The sequence below is a fragment of the Natrix helvetica genome (genome assembly GCF_964273705.1).
Source record: "Natrix helvetica genome assembly, chromosome: 3".
NCBI classification, from domain to species: Eukaryota; Metazoa; Chordata; class Lepidosauria; order Squamata; family Natricidae; genus Natrix; species Natrix helvetica.
Window position 1 is genome coordinate 109,412,292 of NC_138549.1, and position 23,556 is coordinate 109,435,847.

Sequence of the window (23,556 nt, forward strand, 5' to 3'; positions counted from 1 at the left end):
TGCTTCAGTTCCAAGTGGGGAGAAAGGCACTGGAAACATGGAAGCTGCTCGGAAAGATGGTTTAATGGTGGACAGGATCACATGGGATTTTTGGTCCTGGGCAGAGGAAGAAAGTACATTGAGGGGGGAGAGATTTATACCCTCTCGTGGGCCCTGCCTTGGAGCTTCCTGTTCAAGAAATGTATTCTGATTGGTTTTCAGACTCCCATGGGGCCATGCAGGGGTAACTTTGTAGGTTTGCTGGGTGATATAATCTTCCCAGGTGCTGATGTGATGAGATGGGTAGAAGGCTAATCCTATCTTGTCCTGAGGGCCATGTGTTAATCCCATCACCCTGGATCTGAAGGTGGGGGCAGGGAGCTGCAGGGAGCTGTTTTGTCTTTAAAAACATGTTTCTCCTTTTTTCATCCAGGGAAGTATAATATTTTGCCTTTTTAATATTTCCTAGAATATTTCATTCCTCTAGGAACAGGGTGGGTGCTAACTTCCTACATATGCAAGCCACTCCATTCTAATAATAATAATAATAATAATAATAATAATAATAATAATAATAATAATAATAATAATAATAATAATATGAACTGATGTCTGTATGGAACAACTTTTGGGAATAGGTTAACCTATACCTGAGCTGAAAAATGAATGTTTCAAGTGTTTTGTTCTGTGCAAGTGAAGGAAAAAGATTGTAAGTGTCTGTGGAGATTCTCATTCACAGTGACCTACAAGGTCCCTTCCAACTGTATTAATCTGTTAACATCACATCATGGTTATTCCAAAAGTGTTTTTTCCCAAAAAGCAACTGGACTTCCTTGGTTTTTTCCCCCCCTTTGAAAACGTTTCACTTTTCATCCAAGAATTGAAGAAGCTTCTTGGATGAAACATTTTCAAAGGGGAAAAAACAAGAATATCCAATTGCGTTTTGGAAAAGCATCTTTGGGACAAGAAAAGGGGTTGTTTTGTTCCAGAAAGAGGGTTGGGTTGATCGGGGTGGAAGAGAATGGCAAAAAAGCCAAGGACATTGGTCGTTAATGGAGAGGGAGGCGGTCTTGAGACGTTTGGGGCAGGGAGGGGCTATTATATGCCATATTGGGAACAGCCAAAATGAGAAAGAGGCCATTGCAGGTCAGCTTTTTCTTACTTGCTCCATCTGGATTTTGTTTTATCTGATACTCAGAACAACCAAAGCATTCCATGGTTCCTTTTTGCTAAAGCATGCCTGGCTCTAGGTAGCTTGACACAATGGGTTTGTTTTTGATTGAAACAAATGTCTTCCCTACTTGTTGGACATCTCTATGTTGAATGTAGAGACATCTTTTAAAATGCCCCTGTTCATTTGCTATTGTTGGTGTAGATTTCTAGATTGGAAGTACTCTGAAGCAGAAGAAATACATTTAAACACCCTCTCTCTTTGTTTTTTTAACTCCCGTGAGCTGTGTGGCGGGTGAAAATAAAATGCTAATTTACTATGACAGGATTGTGAGTGAACAAATTGTTTTGCCCATTCCTCAGATATTTAAACAAATGCATTTGTACCCAAATGTTCAACCAAAATGTTGGAGATGCGGGTGTCTAGATGCTACCTTTTTTCATGTATGGTGGACTTGTAACAAGGTGAAAGCTTTTTGGATAAAAATATGGTGGGTTATGCAGAATGTATTTAAGAAAAGAATACAATTCACTCCGCAAATGTTTTTATTGGGTATAGCTAAGGATTTTACCAAAGGGGAAACAAAATTGGCCTTGTATATGGTCACAGCAGCTAGGTTGTTGATTGCGCAACATTGGAAAAAAGATTTTTTACCGACAATTGATCAATGGATTCAGAAGGTGGCGGGGTTCGCTGAAATGGCAAAAATTTCAGCTTTCTTAAAAGCTCAGAAACAGGAGGATTACACACAGGAATGGGCAAAATGGATTGATTATATACAGAATAAATACCAGACTAGGAGTTATTATGTAGCCTTTAGGTAAGAATGTTTAGACCGATAGATGATCAGAGTAAATAGTATATGGGATGTTTGGAATTGTTAGAGTGGTATACAGCGGAAGTCAGGGGGGTGGGTTTGTGTGGGAGGTGGGGGAGGGTTAGGGTGGAGGGTGGGGTAATATATATGTATGAATAAATTAGAAGATGGGATTAATGAAATATTGTTATGCTAGGAGAAATTTATATTAAGAGTTATAGATGTTAAATTAGCTTAGAAAATGGGATCAATGTGTTATTATTAATCTAAGAGAAATTTATATTGTGTTTGTTGGGAGGAGAGGGGTTACGAGTAATCTATTTTAAGATGGGGGGAGAGGAGGGGGCAAAGTATTTGATATAATATTTGAAAGTGAATTTTTGTGGGGGGGTTGGGGGGGGTATAGCATTTGTATGAGATTTATATTGTATGGCGGGGGGGGGGTGAAAAGGGGGAAAAATTGTTTGTACAAAACTCTTTTAATTAAAAAAAACAAAAAAACAAATGCATTTACCGGTGATCCAATATTGAGGAAAAGTGAGACTTGCATCAGTAGGTATTATTTTCAGATAGAACTATGTGGTCCAACTCTGCATCACGATTCATACCATCAAACAAATTTGCTACATGTTAGGCTTATGCAAAATGTCTGATTAACATAGCTTGGGGAAAACATGTTTTAATGCAGGAAGATACCAGGACAGATTTGGTAGACATGCTATATTTCTGTGATGCCATGTGTGCTGTTTTTAGTGAGTCTAGACAAGGGAATATTTAAAGTATTTGGAAGATATTGTATTAATTGAGATCACAGTTTGTATTTAGTAAGGTATGGCAATAAAAATGTCTGCTCACCAATTATGTGTTGCTACACCTTGTGTGTATTTTAAGCTGTCCATGAACAGTGGAACATCAACATTGGACCAAGTGACAAAGCAACAGAATATTCATTAATGGTTTCTAATCCAGATATTGCAATTACTAAAGAAACCCATTCGATGCATTACTCAGAATCCTAAGAAAAATGGCTAAATAATAATGTTCACTTCTTGTTTACTATCCGATGTCAGCACTATTAGAAGAATTTCAGTGGCATTTTCAAGAATGATGCGCAGTTACGGGGACTAATACTGAATTGTTCATTATGGCCCAAATCCTCTTTCTCTCTTTCCCTTTCTTTATAATCTAAAAGCTTTTCTCCAGTTAGTAAAACATAGAAACAAACTACAGTATTTGTTTGGTAAGATTTATCAACGTGTTAAGCCAACTCTTTTCTTGCATATGGATGTATCCAATCTATAACCACCTTTTATTCCATCTCACAGGGACCGCCTGGCTCTCAGCCCTCGCCACACGCACAGCCTCCACCTCACAACCCCAACAGCATGATGGGACCGCACAGTCAGGTAAAACCCTGAGTCTGGTGATATGTGTGTTCTGAGTGAAACTTTTTAGCATGTAGGGGTCCTTCTCTTCTGTTAAGTTCATTATATGTAGCTCCGGGATCATTCCAGTAACTTTGCAGATTTATTTCTACTCAAGCTGTGGGGCCCAAATGCTTATTCCATTCCATCTCCATTAAGATGTCTGCTTTTTTTCTGGGTTGAACTTGTTTTATTGATATCAGTTTAGGAAACAGCTTTTCATTTCACGGATGCTAATTTACATGCAAATATAATTTTTACTCTTTTTTCCCCTAAATATGGTTTAAGAACATGTTTTCACAACCTGTCATTGGAATATTTTATACTCAACCCTTCTTAAGGCTCATTTTCATTTAACAAACTCTGTAAAAAAAATATCCAGTACAGACGTTTTGGGTTAATTTTAACAGTTGAATCTACAACTGCCAAAGTTTAAAATCTATACACACAACACATACACACCAGAGATTTTGAAACAAAATACTTACCAACAGGAGTTTTTCTTTTGTTTAATCTGCTTTTGTATATATTTGTCAAATTATAAGTTGCATGGAATACAGGATGTTGAATTTATTATTGGGTTGGTTTAGACTCTACCTCAAAAATACTTAATGAAATGTATGTGTGTCTATAGTGTGTGAGGGAGTCATTTTTCATGTGCATGTGCAAATGAGAGTGCAAAATGTTGACTTCCACTTTTAAACATTCATTGCCACTCAACTATTTTTATATGCTTACAGCCTTTTATGTCACCGAGATACGCAGGAGGCCCACGGCCCCCCATTAGAATGGGAAACCAGGTACTGTATTAGCCTTAAGTCCAGATAACGTTTTACAGTACTACAGGTAGTCCTCGACTTACAACCATTCGTTTAGTGACCGTTCAAAGTTACAAGGACACTGAAAAAAAACCTATGACTATTTTTCACACTTGCGACCATTGGCGCATCCCCATAGTCATGTGGACAAAATTTGGACGCTTGGCAACTGGCTTATATTTATGACAATTGCAGTGTCCCAGGGTCATGTGATCACCTCCTGACAAGGACAGCCAAAAGGGGAAGCACTTAACCGTGCCACTAACTTAACAAATGCAGTGATTCACTTAACAACTTTGGCAAGAAAAGTCATAAAATGGGGCAAAACTCACTTAACAACTGTCTTGCTTACAATGGAAATTTTGGGCTTCGTTGTGGTTATAAGTCAAGGACTACATGTATTCAGATTGAGATACATATACACAGGAGGAAAGAAACAAGCTTTGATAAAATATCTACCTATTCTTACACTAAGCATGTTTCATTGCAGATGAAGTTTTGCTGGCAGAAATAAAATCTGTAGGTCTAAAAAAAACACCTTATGTAGCTTAGAATATAAAAAGAGTACAGTACATAGCCAAATTCTTTATTGGATTCATGCAAACAAGATTATAAAAGAAATACAGAAAACTGCCTTGGTCACAGAAAATATTTACACTTCCATTTTTATAGGGCTCTTTCTTTAAGATAATAACACAACAAACAGCAGTAAAATCTGTTTTAAAATTGTTCTAAGAGACTAGAGCACAAGTATAGCATTTTGTTTTGCACAGGGGCTATAAATTCATATGGGAGTAGCTTCCCACTATTCTTTCCCAGTGACAGGTATCCAGAAGCTATTGAAAGATTTGTGCAACATATACTCAGGTGATGTGCACCTTTCAAAAATGTTGTGGTTATAGGAACAAGCCATCTTCTAAATACATCTTCCGCATGCTTTCAAAATTAAATATTCTTAGTTACATTGAGCATGCTGAAGTTGTTTTCCTAAGATTTGTGATTTGAGCACTCTTGCTACTTAAAACAAGGGTGAAGGAAGGGGCGTACACAGGAAATGCGCTTGCCAGCAGTAGTTGACATCAGAATAAAACATTTCTATTTTGTGCTGTCTGCTGTGAACATAACATGAGGTAAACTGCTTTCTTCAATGAATGTGTAATAATGATATTAATAAACTTAGTATTCTTTCAGAGATAGCTGTAAAAATAAATTAATATGGATCTGTCAAATATTTAATTGTAGATTAATCTGTTGAAATACAAATGAATCAGTGAATAAATTGGTTAGATTTAAATATATGTGAATCCTGTGAAACTCTTCAACAGAGCTTGCCTCTGAAAAATAAGTAAGGGAGCACAAAACACCATAATTTATTCAAAGGTAAAGCTACAATTCAGTGTAGTGTACTAAAGATACTGCCTTTAGTAGAATTTCCCTTCCCATTGGCAAGAAGCAAAATGTCCTACAATATAGTTATTCCTTGACTTACAACCATTAATTTAGTGTCCATTCAAAGTTACAACAGCACTGAAAAAAATGATTTATGACCAGTTTTCACACTTATAACTGTTGCATCATCCCTGTGGTCACATGATCAAAATTCAGACACTTGGCAACTGGCATGTATTTATGACAGTTGCAGTGTCCCAGGGTCACATGATTGACATTTGTTAGCTTTCCAGCTGGCTTCCAACAAGCAAAGTCAATGCGGGAAGCCAGATTCACTGAACCAAATGATGTACTTAACAATTGCAGCAATTCACTTTAAAACTGTGGCAGAAAAGGCCGTAAAAGAGGGCACAACTCACTTAACAACTGCCTTGCTTAGCCACAGAAATTTGGGGCTTAATTGTCATCATAAGTCCAGGACAACCTATATATGTCCTTAATTCAGGCAATCAAATACCCTTCACTTATCTTTGGACTACGATTCCCATCAGCCACAAGCAATCAAAAGGGAAGCTATATATATTTCATGCCACCTGTCTATAATTGCTGACGATGCAGCAATCAGAGTCAATCTTTTTTCCTTTCGTTTCATTTTTAGTTTTATTTATTTATTTTAATCCCAAGCCTTTTGTCACTAGGTCGTGAATAAGGGAATGATATTTGTTGGCAGTGAAAAGAGACTAGACCAGGGGTGTCCAAACTTGGGAACTTTAAGACTTGTGGACTTCAACTCCCAGAATTCCCCAGCCAGAGCTGGCTGGGGAATTCTGGGAGTTGAAGTCCACAAGTCTTAAAGTTCCCAAGTTTGGACACCCCTGGACTAGACAAAGCTAAGGAAAAGAAGGCCGGGTAAAACAAGTAATTGCTCCAAGGAAAATTGTGTTAGGAAGAATAAATATACAATTTACAAAGAGCTGGCACATTAAAAGAGAGAGGGAGGGAAATGTTTTCAATATGGTCTTCCTTCTGTTCAGAGTTGAAAATGAACTCTGCTACTTAAAAATAATTCTCTGCTTGCCTCATATATTGGGGAAACAAATACAATAAATATATAAATACATAAGAGACAGGGGATGGGTCTGCCTATTCCTGTTTGAAATAGGAATAGGTGTCTGCAATATTTATCAGTTATGTTCCATTCTGGTCCAAACTGAGTTGAAAGTGTTATTTATCCACGCTAAAATGTTGTCATTTGATCCAGGGGAAATTGCAGTTAAAAATTCTAACTAGAAGGCTTCTGGATTCCCCTTAGCATATGGATAATCACACATTAGTGCTCTACAAATTGATTTTCTGGAAAGCCTATATAACAACGAACAAGTTGGAGCTTGGAAGTGGAAGTTTCCTGAATTGTGCATACTATCTAAATTTCAAGCTAAATTATTTGGCCAAAGGCTGTTAATTGTTTAAAGCACTTTGGATCCCACTTCTGAAAAAGAAGGCTTCCTAAGCGTGCTCTTTTGTGATTTCCCTATAATTATTTCTTCTAACTTAGTACCCAAGTATGTCCATATATAATCCAGTGCATACTTAGAGCAAATTCTGAAAGCAGAATTTATCATTTATGAAGTTCCTGAACAGTACCAATTTCTTTTAGAAGGGAGACTAATAACTCGATAGATTTTCTTAACTGAGTGACAGTTTTTGCTATGTGCTCATCACTACATAGCATCTGTACATAGAAACTGATACTTGAGTTCCCAAGGAAGGGCCATTTTCTCCAAATGCAGGTTGCACATCTCCATGTGAAATAGATAAGTATGTTATGAAGTCACTTCAATCCAAAATAGAAACTAATATGGAACTAGTTAAATACATTTACTGAGGCCCAATTTGGTGATCTCAGTGTTACATTCTATAAATGTAACTTGTGGATATTTAGATGTTGCTGAATTTGCAGCATCTCCACATTGCTCGGCAAATTATGCCATGCTGAGGGTCATATTTAAGCAGTAGCTGAAGGGACACAACTTCCTCATCCCAGCTTTTAAAATTTCATCTTGCAAAAGGGTTCAGATTCATATCCACCCACATTCAACAATGCCAGTCTCAGGGGATTCCAAGCAGTTCACTCGCCCTTGCATCCAATGGTTTAACATCAGTACCACATGTTATTGGTTGAAAACAAGTTCTATGGTTGTTGTTGTTGTTGTTGTTTTTTGCATGGGCTATCCTGACTAGAAATAAAGTATTATCTATCCGTAGTTCTAGTTAATATAGGAAAAACAGGATGTTAACTGTTTTAGGTAGCCATAATTTAGATTTTATCAGCTTTGTTTCTCTCTTTCGTAGCCTCCAGGAGGTGTTCCTGGTACACAACCATTGCTGCCCAACTCCATGGACCCTACACGGCAACAAGGTAACAGATGTTGAGGCTGCCTTCAGAAATTCCTTCAATGGGCCTTTCCTTCTGCTCCTTGTTTACTTCTCCATAATACTCCATAACATCTTCCTGTCTGTTTCTCTCACTAGGGCATCCCAATATGGGTGGGCCGATGCAAAGGATGAATCCTCCTCGAGGAATGGGACCGATGGGCCCAGGTCCACAGGTAAAAACCTGGGCAGAGACCACTTCCTCTCTTGTCCAGTGCCAAGTGTTAGGCATGCTACTTTGTGAAGTTTGTAAGCAAAACATCATAAAAGCAGCCTCTGGGGGCTCTTCCATTCCTTCTAAGACCTTTTCTCTCTACCATTAGCGGTAATGCATTTTACATTAGTGTGTTTACATATGTCTGGAAAAATCCCACCTTCCCACATTTAGTTAGGGCTTCAGAAAAAAAAAAGAACATTCCCCATCACGTACTTCACGCAATCACCTATTCCCCACCTTCAGGTTTTTTTTGGTTTTTTAGTCTAGGCCAACAACCTCAATTTCATCAGGATTTTCCCACTCGGGGAATGATAATCTTAACGTAAAGTGGGAAGAGAGGAGGCTGCAGATAGAATGCTGTATGTATTTCAGTTGAATTCATGTTAATAATTAAATTTGCTGCAGTCTCGTCTGTTTTGATTTACCTCTTTATAGCAGGAGCAGACACATAGACCCCACTCAGCAAGCTTTCCCCCTCTCCCCCCCCCCCGTTGCCTTTTTTAAAAAAAAAATCACATACTTCACCTTTGCAACATTCTAGACAGGAAATGAAGGAAGATAAAGGAAGAGTAGGTGGATTGAAATAATACTCTTCGTAACCAGACGAACTTCATTTTTGCTTTCTAGAGTTTTGATTCAGTTTAAACCTGAAGAACCTAGATAGGTTTCTAAGATGCCTACAGAGCTCTTGCTCAGAGATTAAAAAAAATTACAGTATGCTTATTTTTGCCCCCAGGATTGTCTTAGGGATAAATCAGGCCAACAGTTTCCAGATCCATGAGACAGACTTTCAGAGGTTAAAGTCATTTACAGAAGAGATGTGAAAGTTCTCTTCACTCATTAAGTCCATTTTTTGCTTGGCTATTCCAAGTAACTGAGTAGCCTGTTAATTCATTGTTGTCTTATGAGAGTGATGCAAACCTCTTCTTTCATAAGCTTGCTGCTTCTTGGGGCTCTGTCCTGCCATCTTCTTGTTCTCTTAGCTTCTTCCTCCACCAAGTTGAAACATTGGCCTTTCCTTGTCACGTGACATTTTCAGGCAGGTTTTTTGTGGGGGTTGAAGTTACAGAACGTTATTCCTCACTGCAGTATACGTCTAACCATTTGAGAAAACCGGTCAAAGTGAAATCATTTGGTAGCATTCAGTTAAGGGATGACAAGAATTTCAGAGCCATATTTATGTTCTCCTGCATTTGCAGCCAGGGGCAGAGACATGCTAAAATCATCTTCACTGTATAGATTGGAGACAAGAGGTCCGAGTTCCAAACATGCTTACATATGTTGCCCATCAGCGCCATTGCAGAGAAACGCTTAAGGAGCCTTCTAGATGGAGGACTCATTAGAGCCAGTAATCAAAATTCATGTTGCTCCTATAATTTTATTTTGAACTTTGTGTGTAAGAGGGAGAGAAATGAAAGAAACAATGGGGAGTTAAAAGTGGAAGATGAAATCACTCTTAATGAAGCTTTGTAAATACGTCACCTTCAGATGGAAATCCCATTTCTTCTGGGCTCTGTTTTGAATAGTGTCTAGGCTCAATATTGCAATCAACTAAAAAATTCTTGGCTGCCCTTATATTAAAGATCTTACTCATTACCATTTATAAATCATAGGTTATGGCTTAACATTATCATAGTTGTTTGTACGGTCAGCTAGATGTTTAGATTTGGCATTGTTGCCGACCTAGTGAATCCTTCCCAAGGACCTGGGATGGTGATGTGGTGGTGGTGGTGATGGTGACGAAGAGGATGATTCCCACCTTTCTTATATAAAGCATGTTTTCAAAACTCACTAACTTGTATCTTACTGAATCTCCAAAGCTTATCGCTGTATGTAATTCAGTCGGTAACTAAAATCAGATACGGACTGAGGGACCACAATATGCTGCAGCTTTGCTACACCCTTTCCTTGCCTCTCATAATAGTTCTCTTGTTCACTTCATGGTTTGCTGCCCCACTTGAATCTTTCAAACTGTGGTTATGCAAAACTAGTGCTAAGCCCAATTGGAACAATTATCACAATGAATAATGGTGAGAACAGCTTGGAAATAGAAAAGAAGCAGTATGTTTGTATTCTCCTAAGCAGAAACTATAAGCATCCAATGCAGAATGCGGCCCAGAAAATGAGCACATGAAAGAATATCCATTTGCTAAGGAAAGTGGGCTAATAGCCTTTGGAAAATCATTTTTCTTAATCTATTCCAGCAAATTTGATATTGTAATCTTGCAAAGTATTGGATAGCATCTTAGAAGGAAAATGTGCAAGAATATGTTTTGGTTTCTTGCTGCAAATTGCATGCATCAACTAATATCCCGTGTTATTCCTCATATTTGCTGCAACAGCAAAAGTACTGAGCATTACAAACTTTTCTTACCATATTGCTCTTCTTGATTCAATCAGACCTGCACTCTAGCCCTGTACTTCTACTAGAATAAACAAAATATGCAAGTATAAGAGAGCACTCACTCAGACCAATTACTGTTAGGGTAAGATTAGATAATTAGACAGGCATATGCAAAAGTGTATCTAGATTTGGAGAAGGAGGCAGATAAATTTTGATGAATTTTGGAGGACATTTGTGCTGAAATCTTAAGTCTTGTTTCTGCAGGGATTGAGATGAAGCGCCCTATGTAAATCTTCTGCATCAATTCTGGCTAGGAAAGCAGCATGTTTACCTATTTTGTGAAGTATATCACACGAAGAAAAGTGTACGAACAGTAGTGATACCCAGTAAAGAATGAGAATCTACCAGGAAAGAGAAAAAGGAGATTGCATTTCCAAGCAAGTCTAGATTGCAGGTGCTCTTTTGTCTGGTTTAATGGTCTGGAACTCTTGGTGACCTCAAAGCTCTCAATAGTTCCTCATACACCATCACAAAAGTTTGCATTTCTTATAATTGCACCAGCCAAACAAAGGCGGCCTCGCTAAAGGTTCTGGATTCACGACATATCTCAAGCAAGCCAGGTGCTTCTCATCAAGATGAAATAGCATATTAGCTGTAGCATTCTTTCATACTTTTGGAGTTGTAGGCATTTCATTTAGCCATTGTAAGCGGCAGGCGTGATTGCACCATATCTTTACGAAGCCTTGTGTGAATATTAGAGACAAGCTTTCTACCAGTAATGTGCTTTTTCTGTGTATGGGCCATGAGTGAGGAACTGGGAGCAAATCCTTTCTTCCTGGTTGCAATTGTTCCACTTTGTGAGTAATGTTCCAGCCAATAAAAGATTAAATGTTGATTTTTTTAAAAAAGTACTATCAAGTGGAGGCTGTAATGGACTGTTAGATGGGGAATTATATATTTTTTTCATTTAATATTTCAATCTTTTTGTCTCTCAGGAATAAAGGTTGTGTTTTACCTCCTAATTATAAAGCATAGCTGTGTTTCATTTGGTTAGGACAACGTGATGGGAAAAATAGCCCATTTGGTAACCAGCAACCTGTGCAGGTCTTTCAGTACAGGGATCATACAATCAGACCTGGCTTATATTCAGTAGCATTTACAATTTCTGCATAGAGAACATTGTCATGGGTAAGATACCAAGGAGTCAGCCAAGGAGCAGGAGTTGTGGACTTGACTCATATTTTATATACGTCAACCACAAGTCCCTATTCATTGCTGCTTCTTAAACAGTAGCAATAGCAATAGCATTTTGACTTATATACCGCTTCACAGTGCTTTATAGCCCCCTCTAAGAGGTTTACAGAGTCAGCATATTGCCCCCAACAATTTGGGTCCTCATTTTACCCACCTTGGAAAGATGGAAGGCTGAGTCAACCTTGAGCCTGGTGAGATTTGAACTGCCAAATTGCAGGCAGGCAGCAGCCAGTAGAAGTAGCCTGCAATACTGCACTCTAACCACTGCGCCACCATAGCCCTGCATGTTACCAACAACATGATGGATTTGCTCCCTTTCCCTCTTTAGACCCATTTTCAAAGCAAATTGTTATGCCTAACTTGCATTGACTTTTTCTGAAGATTGATATCTGGAAGATTGGGCGAAGCAGACATTTGGATATGTAGAAGGGAATTTAAAAACGGCCACTTTAACACTTAAGATTTAAGTGCTCTAATTTTAAGGGGTTTTAGTAATCACATTAACAGACCCATAATGTTGTTTACTTTGGCCAGAAAAGTCCTTTATGTCTTTCGTGATTGTGATGTTTTAAGAAATAAAATAAAAGGTATGCAGTGGATGCTACTTGATCAGCATTGCTCTTGGTTACTGTTGTTGAAGACAAACTTTTGGGAGGAAGGAATGCTCTTTGCAAACCTGCTACACACTCTGTGGTGCTGTCAACATCTGCTCTTGGGCAAACCCATTGCTTGCTCATTATTCTGTATTTCCTAAAGCAGAATTAATCTCTCTCTCTCTCTCTCTTTGTCTTGTCTCTCACTCCCCTCTCTCTCATGTTCTGCTTCCTCACATCAGTCTCTCCACAACTGTCACCCCACCCCAAGCAAGTAATTTAATTATTTTACATCCCCTACTTGCTTGGATTCATGTGTAAGGAACAAACTGCATTTGGTTGGTTGATTTTTGGCTTGAATTACTTTCTTAGATCTTACATATTTTCCAGGTGAGGTTATTCCCTTGTTGATATACCTTGGGCAGTGCCAGAAGCTTTTGCCTGATGGGTGTTTCTAGTATTATAATCTCTACAAAGAGAGGGAAACCTGGTGGCTTTTAAGATTTAAAAAAAAATAGGGGGGAAAAAAAGACTTTTTCCAGTCAAACAAGCAAAATGAGAGTTGCCCCAGCCCTGTTTCACTTTTAGAAGTTGCTAAGTTGACCTGTATGTTCATTGTCATCATCTTTTTTTTTTAAATTAAAGTTCATTTTCACAAACTAACCCTCTCGTTTTTGTTTGTTTTTTTTCCTTTCTCTTTTCTTCTCCGGTTTCCCTTCTCGTTATGGTAGACTGATCCTTGGTTATCATTGCAGAACTATGGCGGCGGAATGAGACCTCCACCCAACTCTCTAGGGCCCGGCATGCCTGGGATTAACATGTAAGGCATTTCTTGTGCTCCTGGCTTTTGACTGATGTACCTTTCATTTGATGTGGAAATGAGCGCTGTTTTACTCTCTGCTTAGGCTCGAGTAAGCGTGTGCTTGCGTGCGCACACTAAAAGCTTGTTTCTTTTCTTGAACTCCAGGGGTCCAGGAGCTGGTAGACCATGGCCCAACCCCAACAGCGCTAACTCAGTAAGTGTTTTTTTTCTACGGAATGCCTTTATCACTTGGACCTTGGAATTTGGTTTATTTCTTCTTCCTGCATCTCCCTTTTCATCTATGTTGCATCCCTTGCTCTGTCTTCCCAGTGGGGCATCATCCGGAGCCAGGAGACAAGGGATATCCTCCATTTCCTTCTGGGCAACTGTCCTCTCCTCTGAGCATATTTAAAAGCAATGAATATTTTTATTAGGGTTCTCAACCTCCCTTGTCAAAAGCTCCCTTTTGGAAAAGTAATGCGTGCGCTTTGGTTTGTTCACAGATTCCCTACTCTTCTTCATCACCTGGTACATATGTGGTAAGCTCATATTTTTTTTGAAAATTCAGTGGTTAAACAAATTTGCGTGGCCGCCCATCTAATCAGTGGACAGTGCACACGGGGGGGAACGTTATCCATAATCCCATCTAATCAGTGGGCAGTGCACATAGGGGGGAAAAGGTTATCCATAATCCTGTCAGGTGCAAAAAGTCAGGAACCAGGATAGACTTCAAAAGTACCATAAGTTTATTCCATGCTACCTATACACGGGAATCTGATCTACTAATGGCCAAGGGAAATTGGTGCCAGGTAAGAGTCAATGGACTTCAAAGGGGGATGGATTCAGGTCTCTTATTGGAGTATAGCAGTGGTGGGGTACGCCCCGGTACGAGTGTACCGGTGCCTGTTAGGAGCATCAGGTACTGTTCCGGTAAGGTGCTCCAGAGGGCCCACCCACCCGCCCATTCTCCTTACCTGTATTTGAGCTGACAGAGGCATTTGCGCACACGCATGGAGCGTATGGCACCTGTGCGATGCTCCGCCGAGCAGATGGAGCATCATGGGTGGTGGGTACGCATGTGCGCGCTGCACGCATGCATGTGGTGGGCGCCCAGCCCCTTTGCAGTGTACCAGTTGCAACAGGAGCCGGAACCCACCACTGGAGTATAGAGACTCCAAACTGATGATTCATTTGACCCCACCCTCAGGCTCAGCCTGGTCAAATCCTACAAATCAACCCTACAAATCCAGATCAGTTAAAAACCCAAATCAAGACTGTATTGAAAAAAATGAGGTCCATTAATATCCCAGAGCCTGGACCTTGCAATCTTCTGGAAAGCCAACCGGGTCAGAACCTTTATTATCCCCATGGAGATGCTGTTCCATAAGACAAGCACCATAACAGAGGCTCCTAGACCTGCGAGGTGATGCCATTTTATTGAAGGTCCCAGAACCTCTCCATTCTCTCAGATCTGGTGGGAAAAGCCACCGCAACTGGGAGGAGGAAGTTTCACAAGTCATTGAGCTGAAGTCATGAAGTGGCAGTACATTTGTTGACTAGATCTAGGGATACTTGAATTCACAAGTATACAGCCTAGATCAGGAGTGTCCAACCTTGGCAACTTTAAGCCTGGTGGACTTCAACTCCCAGAATTTCCCAGCCAGCAAGGCTGGCTGGGGAATTCTGGGAGCTGAAGTCCACCAGGCTTAAAGTTGCCAAGGTTGAAGGCCCCTGGCCTAGATTATTGTTATAAGTGTTCGTGCTGTTGGCATTGTTTATCCTGCCGAAGGGCAGCATCCACCTCTGTATAATATGCAAATCATAGACATCATTGGGAAAAACATTTCTTGTTCCAGGAAGCATAGTGCATAAAGCATGCTGAAAGAGAGGATGTTGATTAGCATAAGAAGTCATTTCCTCCTAAAGCAGCATTTCTTATAACCTAGGGGGCTTTAAGACACAGGGACCACAACTTCCATAATTCCTCAGCCAGCCACACTGACCAGGGAATTCTGGGAATTGAAGTCCATGTGTCTTAAAATCACCATGGCTGAGAAATACTGCCTTAAAGTATGGAAAGAAATATCGTATGTTTTTGGAGTATAAGACGCTCCAAAGTATAAGACGTATAAGATCAAGCATTTATTTTAAAAAGCTTCTTCATTTTGTTAAGTTGTCTAGAACAATAATAAAGCAGTCTTTAAAAAGTAAGTCTAATAATTTGAACATTCTACAGGCATTTAGAGTTATTAACTATATTGACTCCTTGCAGCAAACAGCCTGTTTCAGTTTAGCCTGATTAAAAGAAAAAAAATCTGCCTCTGCCTCCCAGCAATTTGGCTCATTACAGCAAACAGCAAGTTTCACTTTCAGTTTCAATTTAAGCCTGGGGCTTCCGATCATCAGCTGTTTCAGGCTGCAGGGATTGCCATAGCCCAGTGATGGCAAACCTATGGCACGCGTGCCACAGGTGGCACGCGGAGCCATTTTTCAGGGAACGTGAGGCGCTGCCCTGCCAGCTGGCCAGCGCGCGCATGCAGCTGAGTTCACCATTTTTAAAAGCCATTTTTCGGCAAAAAGAGCCTCCCCTGCTCCCCCGGAGGCTTCAGGGACCGTCCGGAGGCTTCCCTGAAGCCTTCTGAATGCTTAAAACGACCCTCAGAGCAAACCAGAGGTCAGGGAAGCCTCCAGACGGTCCCTGAAGTTTTCGGAGCGCTTAAAATGACCCTCCGAGCAAACCGGAAGTGACTTCCGGTTTGCACGGAGGGTCATTTTAAGCGTTCCGAAGGCTTCAGGGAAGCCTCCGGATGATCCCTGAAGCCTCCGGGGGGGAGGCTCTTTTCGCCCTCCCCAGGCTCCTATAAAGCCTCTGGAGCCTGGGGAGGGCGAAAAAAGCATGTAAAAATGGGGGGAGCGCCTTTTGTGCGCGCATGCGCACTGGGGTGGTCACGCATTGCATTATGGGTGCGGCACGCAGGCACACGACCCCACTGCGCTCCCCCCACTTGTAGCACGCGAGCCAAAAAAGGTTCGCCATCGCTGCCATAGCCTATTGCCCCCTCAGCATGCCCCATTTTCTCCATTTGCTGCAAGGAGGTAAATTGCTGGGAGGCAGAGCCAAAGGTTGGGGGCCGGTGGGTGGGTGGAGCTACATTCAGTGTATAAGACGCACCCAATTTTTCACCCTCTTTTAGCGGGGGAAAGATGCGTCTTATACTCCGAAAAATATGGTACCTTTCTAACCCCCAGCATTGTGAATGATGTTGTGCTTGTGATGCTCCCATTTTTTAATTAATTAATTAATTAATTTGTAATTTATTAGCCGCTCCCTTTCCAGACAGGACTCGGGGCGGCGTACAATAAAGCATATAAAACATAAAACATATGTACAAACATATAAACATACATATGTACAAAGACATACATGCACGGAGGAGGTAACAAATTACATCACATTTAGACAGTTAAAAATCACCATTAAAATACCCCAATTGTAAAAACACAATTTAAAATTTAAAAATTTAAAAGGACTGTCAGGAGGAGTAAGAAAAATTACGGTTGAGCCAGGCCAGATAATTGAAAGAGGTGGGTCTTCAGCTGTACATGGAAGGAGCGGAGATCGGAAGTAATCCTGATGTCACGGGGGGAGGTCATTCCACAGGGCTGGGCCCATCACAGAGAAGGCTCTGCTCCTGGGTGTCGCCCCCCGACACTGTTTAGCGGACGGCACCCGAAGAAGTCCCTCTCGAATTTTAATTCATCTTAGAGTAATTACAGTCAGAATTTTTAGCAGCTGTATTCTTAATTGGACTGGAATCAGACCATCGGGTTAAGACATTCACGTCACAAGTTACAATGCTCTAAACTACCCGCTTATTGTTGCAACTTCTGCATGAGTGAAGGTTACAGAAAGGATGGTCCTCCTTCTTCTGTTCCTTCCCCAACAGATAGACCCAGTGTGAGCATCTTGCATAGAAGCACCTTATTATCTCTCTGTAAAACCTTCATTTTTCCTGAGGCTTAAACAAAGAAATTGCACTTTGGCTGCAAGGGTGCATCAGAGGTTTTAGCAGGAGATTAATGCTTGGCTGAATACCAAGGTGAGACATTGTTGCTGACAGCAGCAAGATCTGGCTGACCTATCGCAGGCTATGTTATCACAGTGGTGCCTGATGCCTATTTAATCTTGTCAACAGGGGCCCCCTGGTGGCGGAGGTCCTCCTGGAACACCCATCATGCCTAGCCCTGCAGGTAAGGAATGGGGGAGAGAACGAGAAAGGCGGCGTGGGAGAGAAAGAATTTCTTTCATTGTTGGCCTTGATGGAAAGTCACAACATAACTTTGCGTGTGGTTGATGCCCTATTTGTTTTGGAACAGCTGCAGACAATAATCAAATGAAAATGATTCCACAATTCATTCATTCCTTCCTTCCTTCCTTCCTTCCCTCCCTCCCTCCCTCCCTCCCTCCCTCCCTCCCTCCCTTCCTTCCTTCCTTCCTTCCTTCCTTCCTTCCTTCCCAGCACTTATTGCTTAGGTTCTGTTAGGCTTAAAGCACGGGGAAGTTATACAGTAGGAATTAGACAATGGAGATGGGGAGTGTTCATCTGTGGCTCAGCCTTTCTGCATTCATCTGAAGTTAGTTTTCAATCAGCACCAAGTTCCTGGCAAGCAGGTTAAGTGTGGCACTGCTTCCCTTGACCAATAGTTTTTAATAAATGTTGACTTACTAGAATAGGCTTATTTCGTGGTTTTTTTCATCATCCTGGTGACACTTTTTATCCAAGGTGAAACGTGTCTTAAGTTATTTGTAGAATCTAACTTAGGGAAATGTAAAATAAACCCTATTAAACTCCCTAAATCCAGCATGGCTAAGGCTGCAAAATTCCAACTTTTGTGGGATTTCCCAGTACTGGGGCCAAGGAATTCCTCAGAGGAGTAGCCAGGAACACATTACTCAGCTTTACACTGCAGAGGATGCACAACAGTTTCAGAAGGTCGCTTTGTACAGTGGTGTTCCCTACGTTGAGTGCTCTGCTTCTCCACATGTCTTCCCAGAAGGCTGCATAAAATCCCCTCCTAGCCCTGGTTCATTTACAGCAGAGGTGGGGAACTATGGCCCTTTTATGACTTGTGGACTTCAACTCCCAGAATTCCTGAGCCAGCCATGCTGGCTCAGTGAAGTGAGTATTCTGAAAGGGTCAAAATTTGATTTGGCTCACACTTTGAGCCTCAATTGGAAGAAGAAGAAGAAAGAAAGGGACATTGGAAGAAAGTGAGCCTGTTGCATGTAACAAGGGTGCACAACAGCTGCAGAGGTGGAGCTACACTTCAGTATTATCGCTGCTTTCCTGCTGCATTTTTATGAGGACTCTGACCTACATTTCTTACTAGATCATAATAAAACAATCCATATGTTAATTCAGCCACAAATCTTCCCTCTTTTTTTAATTCTGTTACTGTGGCCTGCTTATCAATCTTTCTGTTTGCATTCTACAGCTTGACTGTGTCTTTCCTCCTGCTACCAGCGCTAAAAGCCTAGATTCTTGCTTTATTGGGGAAGATAATAAGTGAAATGACAAATATTACTCTTCTTTCAAATAGAAGAAAAAAAAGATTATGGTGTAGTGAGATAATTGCACTGGCTAATTTTGAGGCGCTAAGTGGCATGTGGCAGGAAATTATCTTTCTTCATCTCTTGTAGCAAAAAGGCTTCCAGATCCTTGGTTAGTAGCAGAGACTTCTTTTCACAGTTGAATTTCTGTGATTAAAAACTTTGTGAATCTTCATTAAATACAAATTAGCCAGAAAATGGTGGTACTTAGAGGGAATTTTAGGTGATAAAGCTCGAAAGAATGAGTTCAAGTGGCATGAGTTTGTTTTAATTAAGAAATGAATTAATCACCCTGACTTAGTGGATTTCACTGTTCTATAGATTCGACAAATTCAAGTGACAACATCTACACAATGATTAATCCTGTACCGCCTGGAGGCAGTCGGTCGAATGTAAGTCTGCCTTCTAATAATTTACATATCACATACCATAACAAATCATAATTAACTTCATCAGTTGAGGGTAAAGCAGTTTAATTGATTTCAGCCATTTATTTCAAAATAGAAATAAAACAAACCATTAACAAGTGATTAACTCTTCAGGACTTTGTTAATTTTTTATGCTTATTAAAATATGTAGCATTTATATGGCTCTGGTCAAGACCATCACATGCGTTGCTGAGAGTGGGCTGTTTTTTAAAAGAGGACACAGCTTGAACCCTACTCCATCTTGCACACTTAGTTAAAACTAATTACCAGGGGTTGTTCTGAAGCTTCCCTCCTCCTCATTTACTTCAGAAAGTGTACAACACTGCTATACTCTCTCTTCAAGGCAGTGATAATTTCAGCTTTCTTTCAAAGCTTAGGCAGCTGTCTGGTATAGATGCAATAAAGTCCAATATATTAAAAATAAGGATGTTTTACCACATCTTTAACTGATGGGAATTGGATATGACTAGCTGTTCTCTCTTTTGAATCCATCAGATTTTCTTTTTCTAGTAGCAGACTTCCAAAAATAATTAGTTTGCAGGGCATATTAACCTTCTGAACGTTGTAGTGTTAATACATAAGGGGTTGGGTGGCATGTTATAATACAAATGGTCAATCATAACGGATGCCTTCTTTTCCCCCCTTTCAGTTCCCAATGGGGCCTGGATCAGATGGTCCCATGGGAGGCATGGGTGGGATGGAACCCCATCACATGAATGGCTCATTAGGTAAGCTGAACGAAAAATATTCGGGGCAAAGTCACATAGGATTCTGTCTTTTAATAGAAGTTGGTTCTTATGGAGGTTTCTGATTGGGTAAGCCACATCCAATGAGTGGCTCAATTTATATATGGTACAAGGAAGCCAAATCATTCTAAAGTCAGAGTGAGTTGTGGGAAACTAGGAGAGGAGGCCTTGTAGTAAGACTTTGGTCAGAATGCAGACAGAAGAATTAGGGGCTTCCCTTAGTCAGTTTTAGTAAGCTCTCTCCAGGAGACAACCTTTAATCTAGTACAGGGGTCCCCAACCCCCAGGCTGCAGACCACTACCAGGGCATGGCCTTTTCAGAACTGGGCCATGCAAGTGGTTGGCCAATGCATATGCACCCAGCGTGCACACATACAGTTCAACTTGAGAGAGAGGAGCGGGGGGCCCTGCACATTACTGTGAAGGCCAGCCCACACTAACATGGCCAGTTCCCCTCTCGCCCCCCCCCCCAGGCCGCCAAGTTGTAAAGATTGGGGATCACTGATCTAATATCCTTTCTGCTTTAGCAGGCTGCTTCCTTCCATAGTTCCCCACTCCAACATACTCTCTCCCACCCACCTCCAGCCTAACCCAGTAACATGGGCCACAGACCACTGCCATTTTATTTTTCTATGCTACCTCTTGGGCTCTCATGGCATCACTCACGGGTACTGCAGGAAATTTTTAAAGGCTCAATACTACGACAGGAATAAAAGTGTTGTGCGACTAACATTATATTGGTATCACCTTTGCCCTGATACGCTATACTTTTCTGGAACTAATGCTCTTTGCGTTCAGAGCGTGTAGGACCTTCTCATTCGTAAATGGATGGCTTTGATTTTCCTGTTCCTTATTTTTCTGGAATTCCTCCATGTTTCCATAAGTGGCTAGCTCTATGTCGATAATCAGCAATCCCAATGCCTTTGCCATTCTTAAACACTCGTAGTGTCGAAAATTAGCCAGAAAACAGGAACCGCTGGTCACGGGCTCGCTGCACTCCTGTTGATAGATAACAGAGAAGAAGCAGCATGAACCTATCTGTGGTGTGTGTGTTTTAATTAAAGCAGCAGAAAGACCCATTAACCTCCCATGCTTGCCTTATACATCTTGCTGAAGTAGAGGTGCTGTGCTCCATCTTGATCAGTGTCAGAAAGCTCACGGGAGGGAGCCGAGGCCGTAGCAACTCGATTAGGCCATTACTCTAGTGCTGTGAGGAAGGTGAGCTGGGCTCTGCTCCGGGGAGTTTTCCATGCAAAGGAATGGCAGCTGAGGTGTCCCCCAGCAGTTCCCTTTCTGGAGGCAAATGTTAAAAGGTTTGCATTAGCCCAGCTGTGACCTGCAACTCAACTAATGTACTGCCAGCTGCTTCCCAGAAGGTCCAGCCCTACCTTTTGCAGCAGCCTCTTATTTCCTGCATATAGGTTCAGGATCTACAATGTTTCAATGCTAGTTGGGGAAAATGTTGATTTAGAAGAGGGAAGCAAACTCCTTTCCACTAACAGCCTGTTTTTCCCTCTTCCTCTCCATCCCACCATCCCAATCTTCTTTCATAAGGGTCAGGAGACATTGATGGACTTCCAAAAGTAAGTCAACATGTTGCTAATATAATTAGGTGGGGGCTTCTTATCCTTTTTTGTATTAAATGTCAAATTTAGGATTATAGGATACTATGGGGTGAAAGTAGGGAGGAAGTGTTCAACCTCCGGTCCACATTTATTAGTTAGCCAGAAGTTAGCAGACTTCCCCTGTTGACTTAGCAGATGAAGATCCGTACGCTCTAAATGAAGTGCAACACTTTCTTTCTATGCACAAGCGTCATGTTTAGCTATCTTTTGCTCATCCGAGAACAATGTATTTGCTTATATTTGTTTGTGTACACATTGCTGAAAAACACCGTCTCACTTCAGTGTGTATATGTGTGGTCTGTGTGTTTCCCCTTCCTCTCCCCTCCCCCTTTCCTTTTTAATTGTAGAATTCTCCAAACAACATAAGTGGCATTAGCAATCCTCCGGGCACTCCACGAGATGATGGTGAACTGGGAGGCAACTTCCTCCATTCCTTCCAAAATGACAACGTGAGTCGTTCTTACACCCGCTCTTTAAACACATTATGTTTCAATCTCAGAGCTTTTCAAGGCTCTTGGAAGAGTCTCTTTTATAAATATGTGGAATATGATGGCTTGACAGTGTGAGGGTGAAAAACAAAATATCAAGGAAGGATGATGTGGGGGCTGATAGAACTGGGAAAAGATCCAGAGTAAGATAATCAGTATGATATCTGGATGTAGCATGCCTTCTATATACGAAGAAGATAAATGGTTCCAAAGGGAGGTAACGGAGACCTTAAGTTGTTTAAAAGAAAGAAGGAAATATAGAGAGTTCCTTTGAAACAATCCTAGAACCAGAGAGCAAAGACAAAAGAAATGTGCTTGGCTCTCACAGTTTGAATGTACAGCAAACGTGTGTATTGGATGTGCATAAGACAAACCCTGTTGCCTGACAGCTTCTGTCTAGAGTTTCTGGCTAGATCATAGCAGCCCTTTCATTGTAGGAAAATCATTGCCATTGTTGTTAATCATATACTTAAAAAATAATAAAGTAACATAAATCAGTGATGGGTCTTACCATGAGAAGCTTCAGTATATCACAGAAGTGAGTACACTCCCTCACATTTTGTAAATATTTGTTACCAACAGTTTAGACAGTAATGGCTGTGTGTTGGGTTATTTTGAGGGGACAGCACATTTACACTGTTATACAAGCTGTATACTCACTACTTTACATTGTAGCCAAGTGTCATTCCTTCAGTGTTGTCCCATGAAAAGATATGCTTAAATATTTACAAAATGTGAAGGGATGTACTCACTTCTGTGATATAATGCTTAGAATCACATTTTCATTGAGGGAGTTAGAAGAAGTAGGAAAGCACAACCTGCGGGATCGCATCCTGCCCCATACATCCCTACGACCAATCCGCTCTCACAGAGAGGGACTTCTCCGGGTGCCATCCACTAAACAATGCCAGAGGGCGACACCCAGGAGTAGGGCCTTCTCTGTGATGGGCCCAGCCCTTTGGAATGACCTCCCCCTCGACATTAGGATTACCACCGACCTCCGCTCCTTCCGTTCAGAACTCAAGACCCACCTTTTTCAATTATCTGGCCTGGCTCAACCATAATTCCATCTTATTCCTCCTGACAGTCTTTTTTAAATCAGTAATTTTAAACTGGGGTATTTTAATTCCTAATCTTATTATTATTATTTTATGTATTGTAATGGTTGTTACCTCCTCCGTGTAATATATATATATGTGCTTTTATTTATTGTACGCCGCCCCGAGTCCCTTGTGGAGAGGGAGCGGCTAACAAATCAAATAAATAAAATAAATAAAAAAATAAAAATAAAAAAATAAATAAGAAGTAGGAAAGCACAACTATCGCCTTGAATGGATGGACTTCTTGAAAAGCATCCCTGACGGTCGAAGCAGGAGAGATACTTAATTTAAGGGGCTGGTTCTCCCAAATGATGCTA

The 23,556-nt window shown here is 40.9% G+C and overlaps 1 protein-coding gene across 6 annotated transcripts in view; it reads left to right on the top strand.

Moving 5' to 3' along the window:
* SSBP3 (single stranded DNA binding protein 3) overlaps positions 1–23,556 on the top strand; it is a 222,503-nt gene that overhangs the window by 195,864 nt on the left and 3,083 nt on the right. For 2 of the 6 annotated variants that reach the window (XM_081946903.1, XM_081946899.1), the window contains 12 exons: positions 3,293–3,373; positions 4,132–4,191; positions 7,951–8,017; positions 8,131–8,207; positions 13,171–13,259; positions 13,407–13,455; positions 13,745–13,780; positions 17,438–17,492; positions 19,174–19,244; positions 19,930–20,008; positions 21,581–21,609; positions 21,999–22,100. In XM_081946903.1, the coding sequence (XP_081803029.1) occupies positions 3,293–3,373; positions 4,132–4,191; positions 7,951–8,017; positions 8,131–8,207; positions 13,171–13,259; positions 13,407–13,455; positions 13,745–13,780; positions 17,438–17,492; positions 19,174–19,244; positions 19,930–20,008; positions 21,581–21,609; positions 21,999–22,100 (795 nt within the window). The remainder of the gene's footprint in view (positions 1–3,292; positions 3,374–4,131; positions 4,192–7,950; positions 8,018–8,130; positions 8,208–13,170; positions 13,260–13,406; positions 13,456–13,744; positions 13,781–17,437; positions 17,493–19,173; positions 19,245–19,929; positions 20,009–21,580; positions 21,610–21,998; positions 22,101–23,556) is intronic. The other 4 variants (XM_081946904.1, XM_081946901.1, XM_081946900.1 and 1 more) reach the window with 3 other exon arrangements.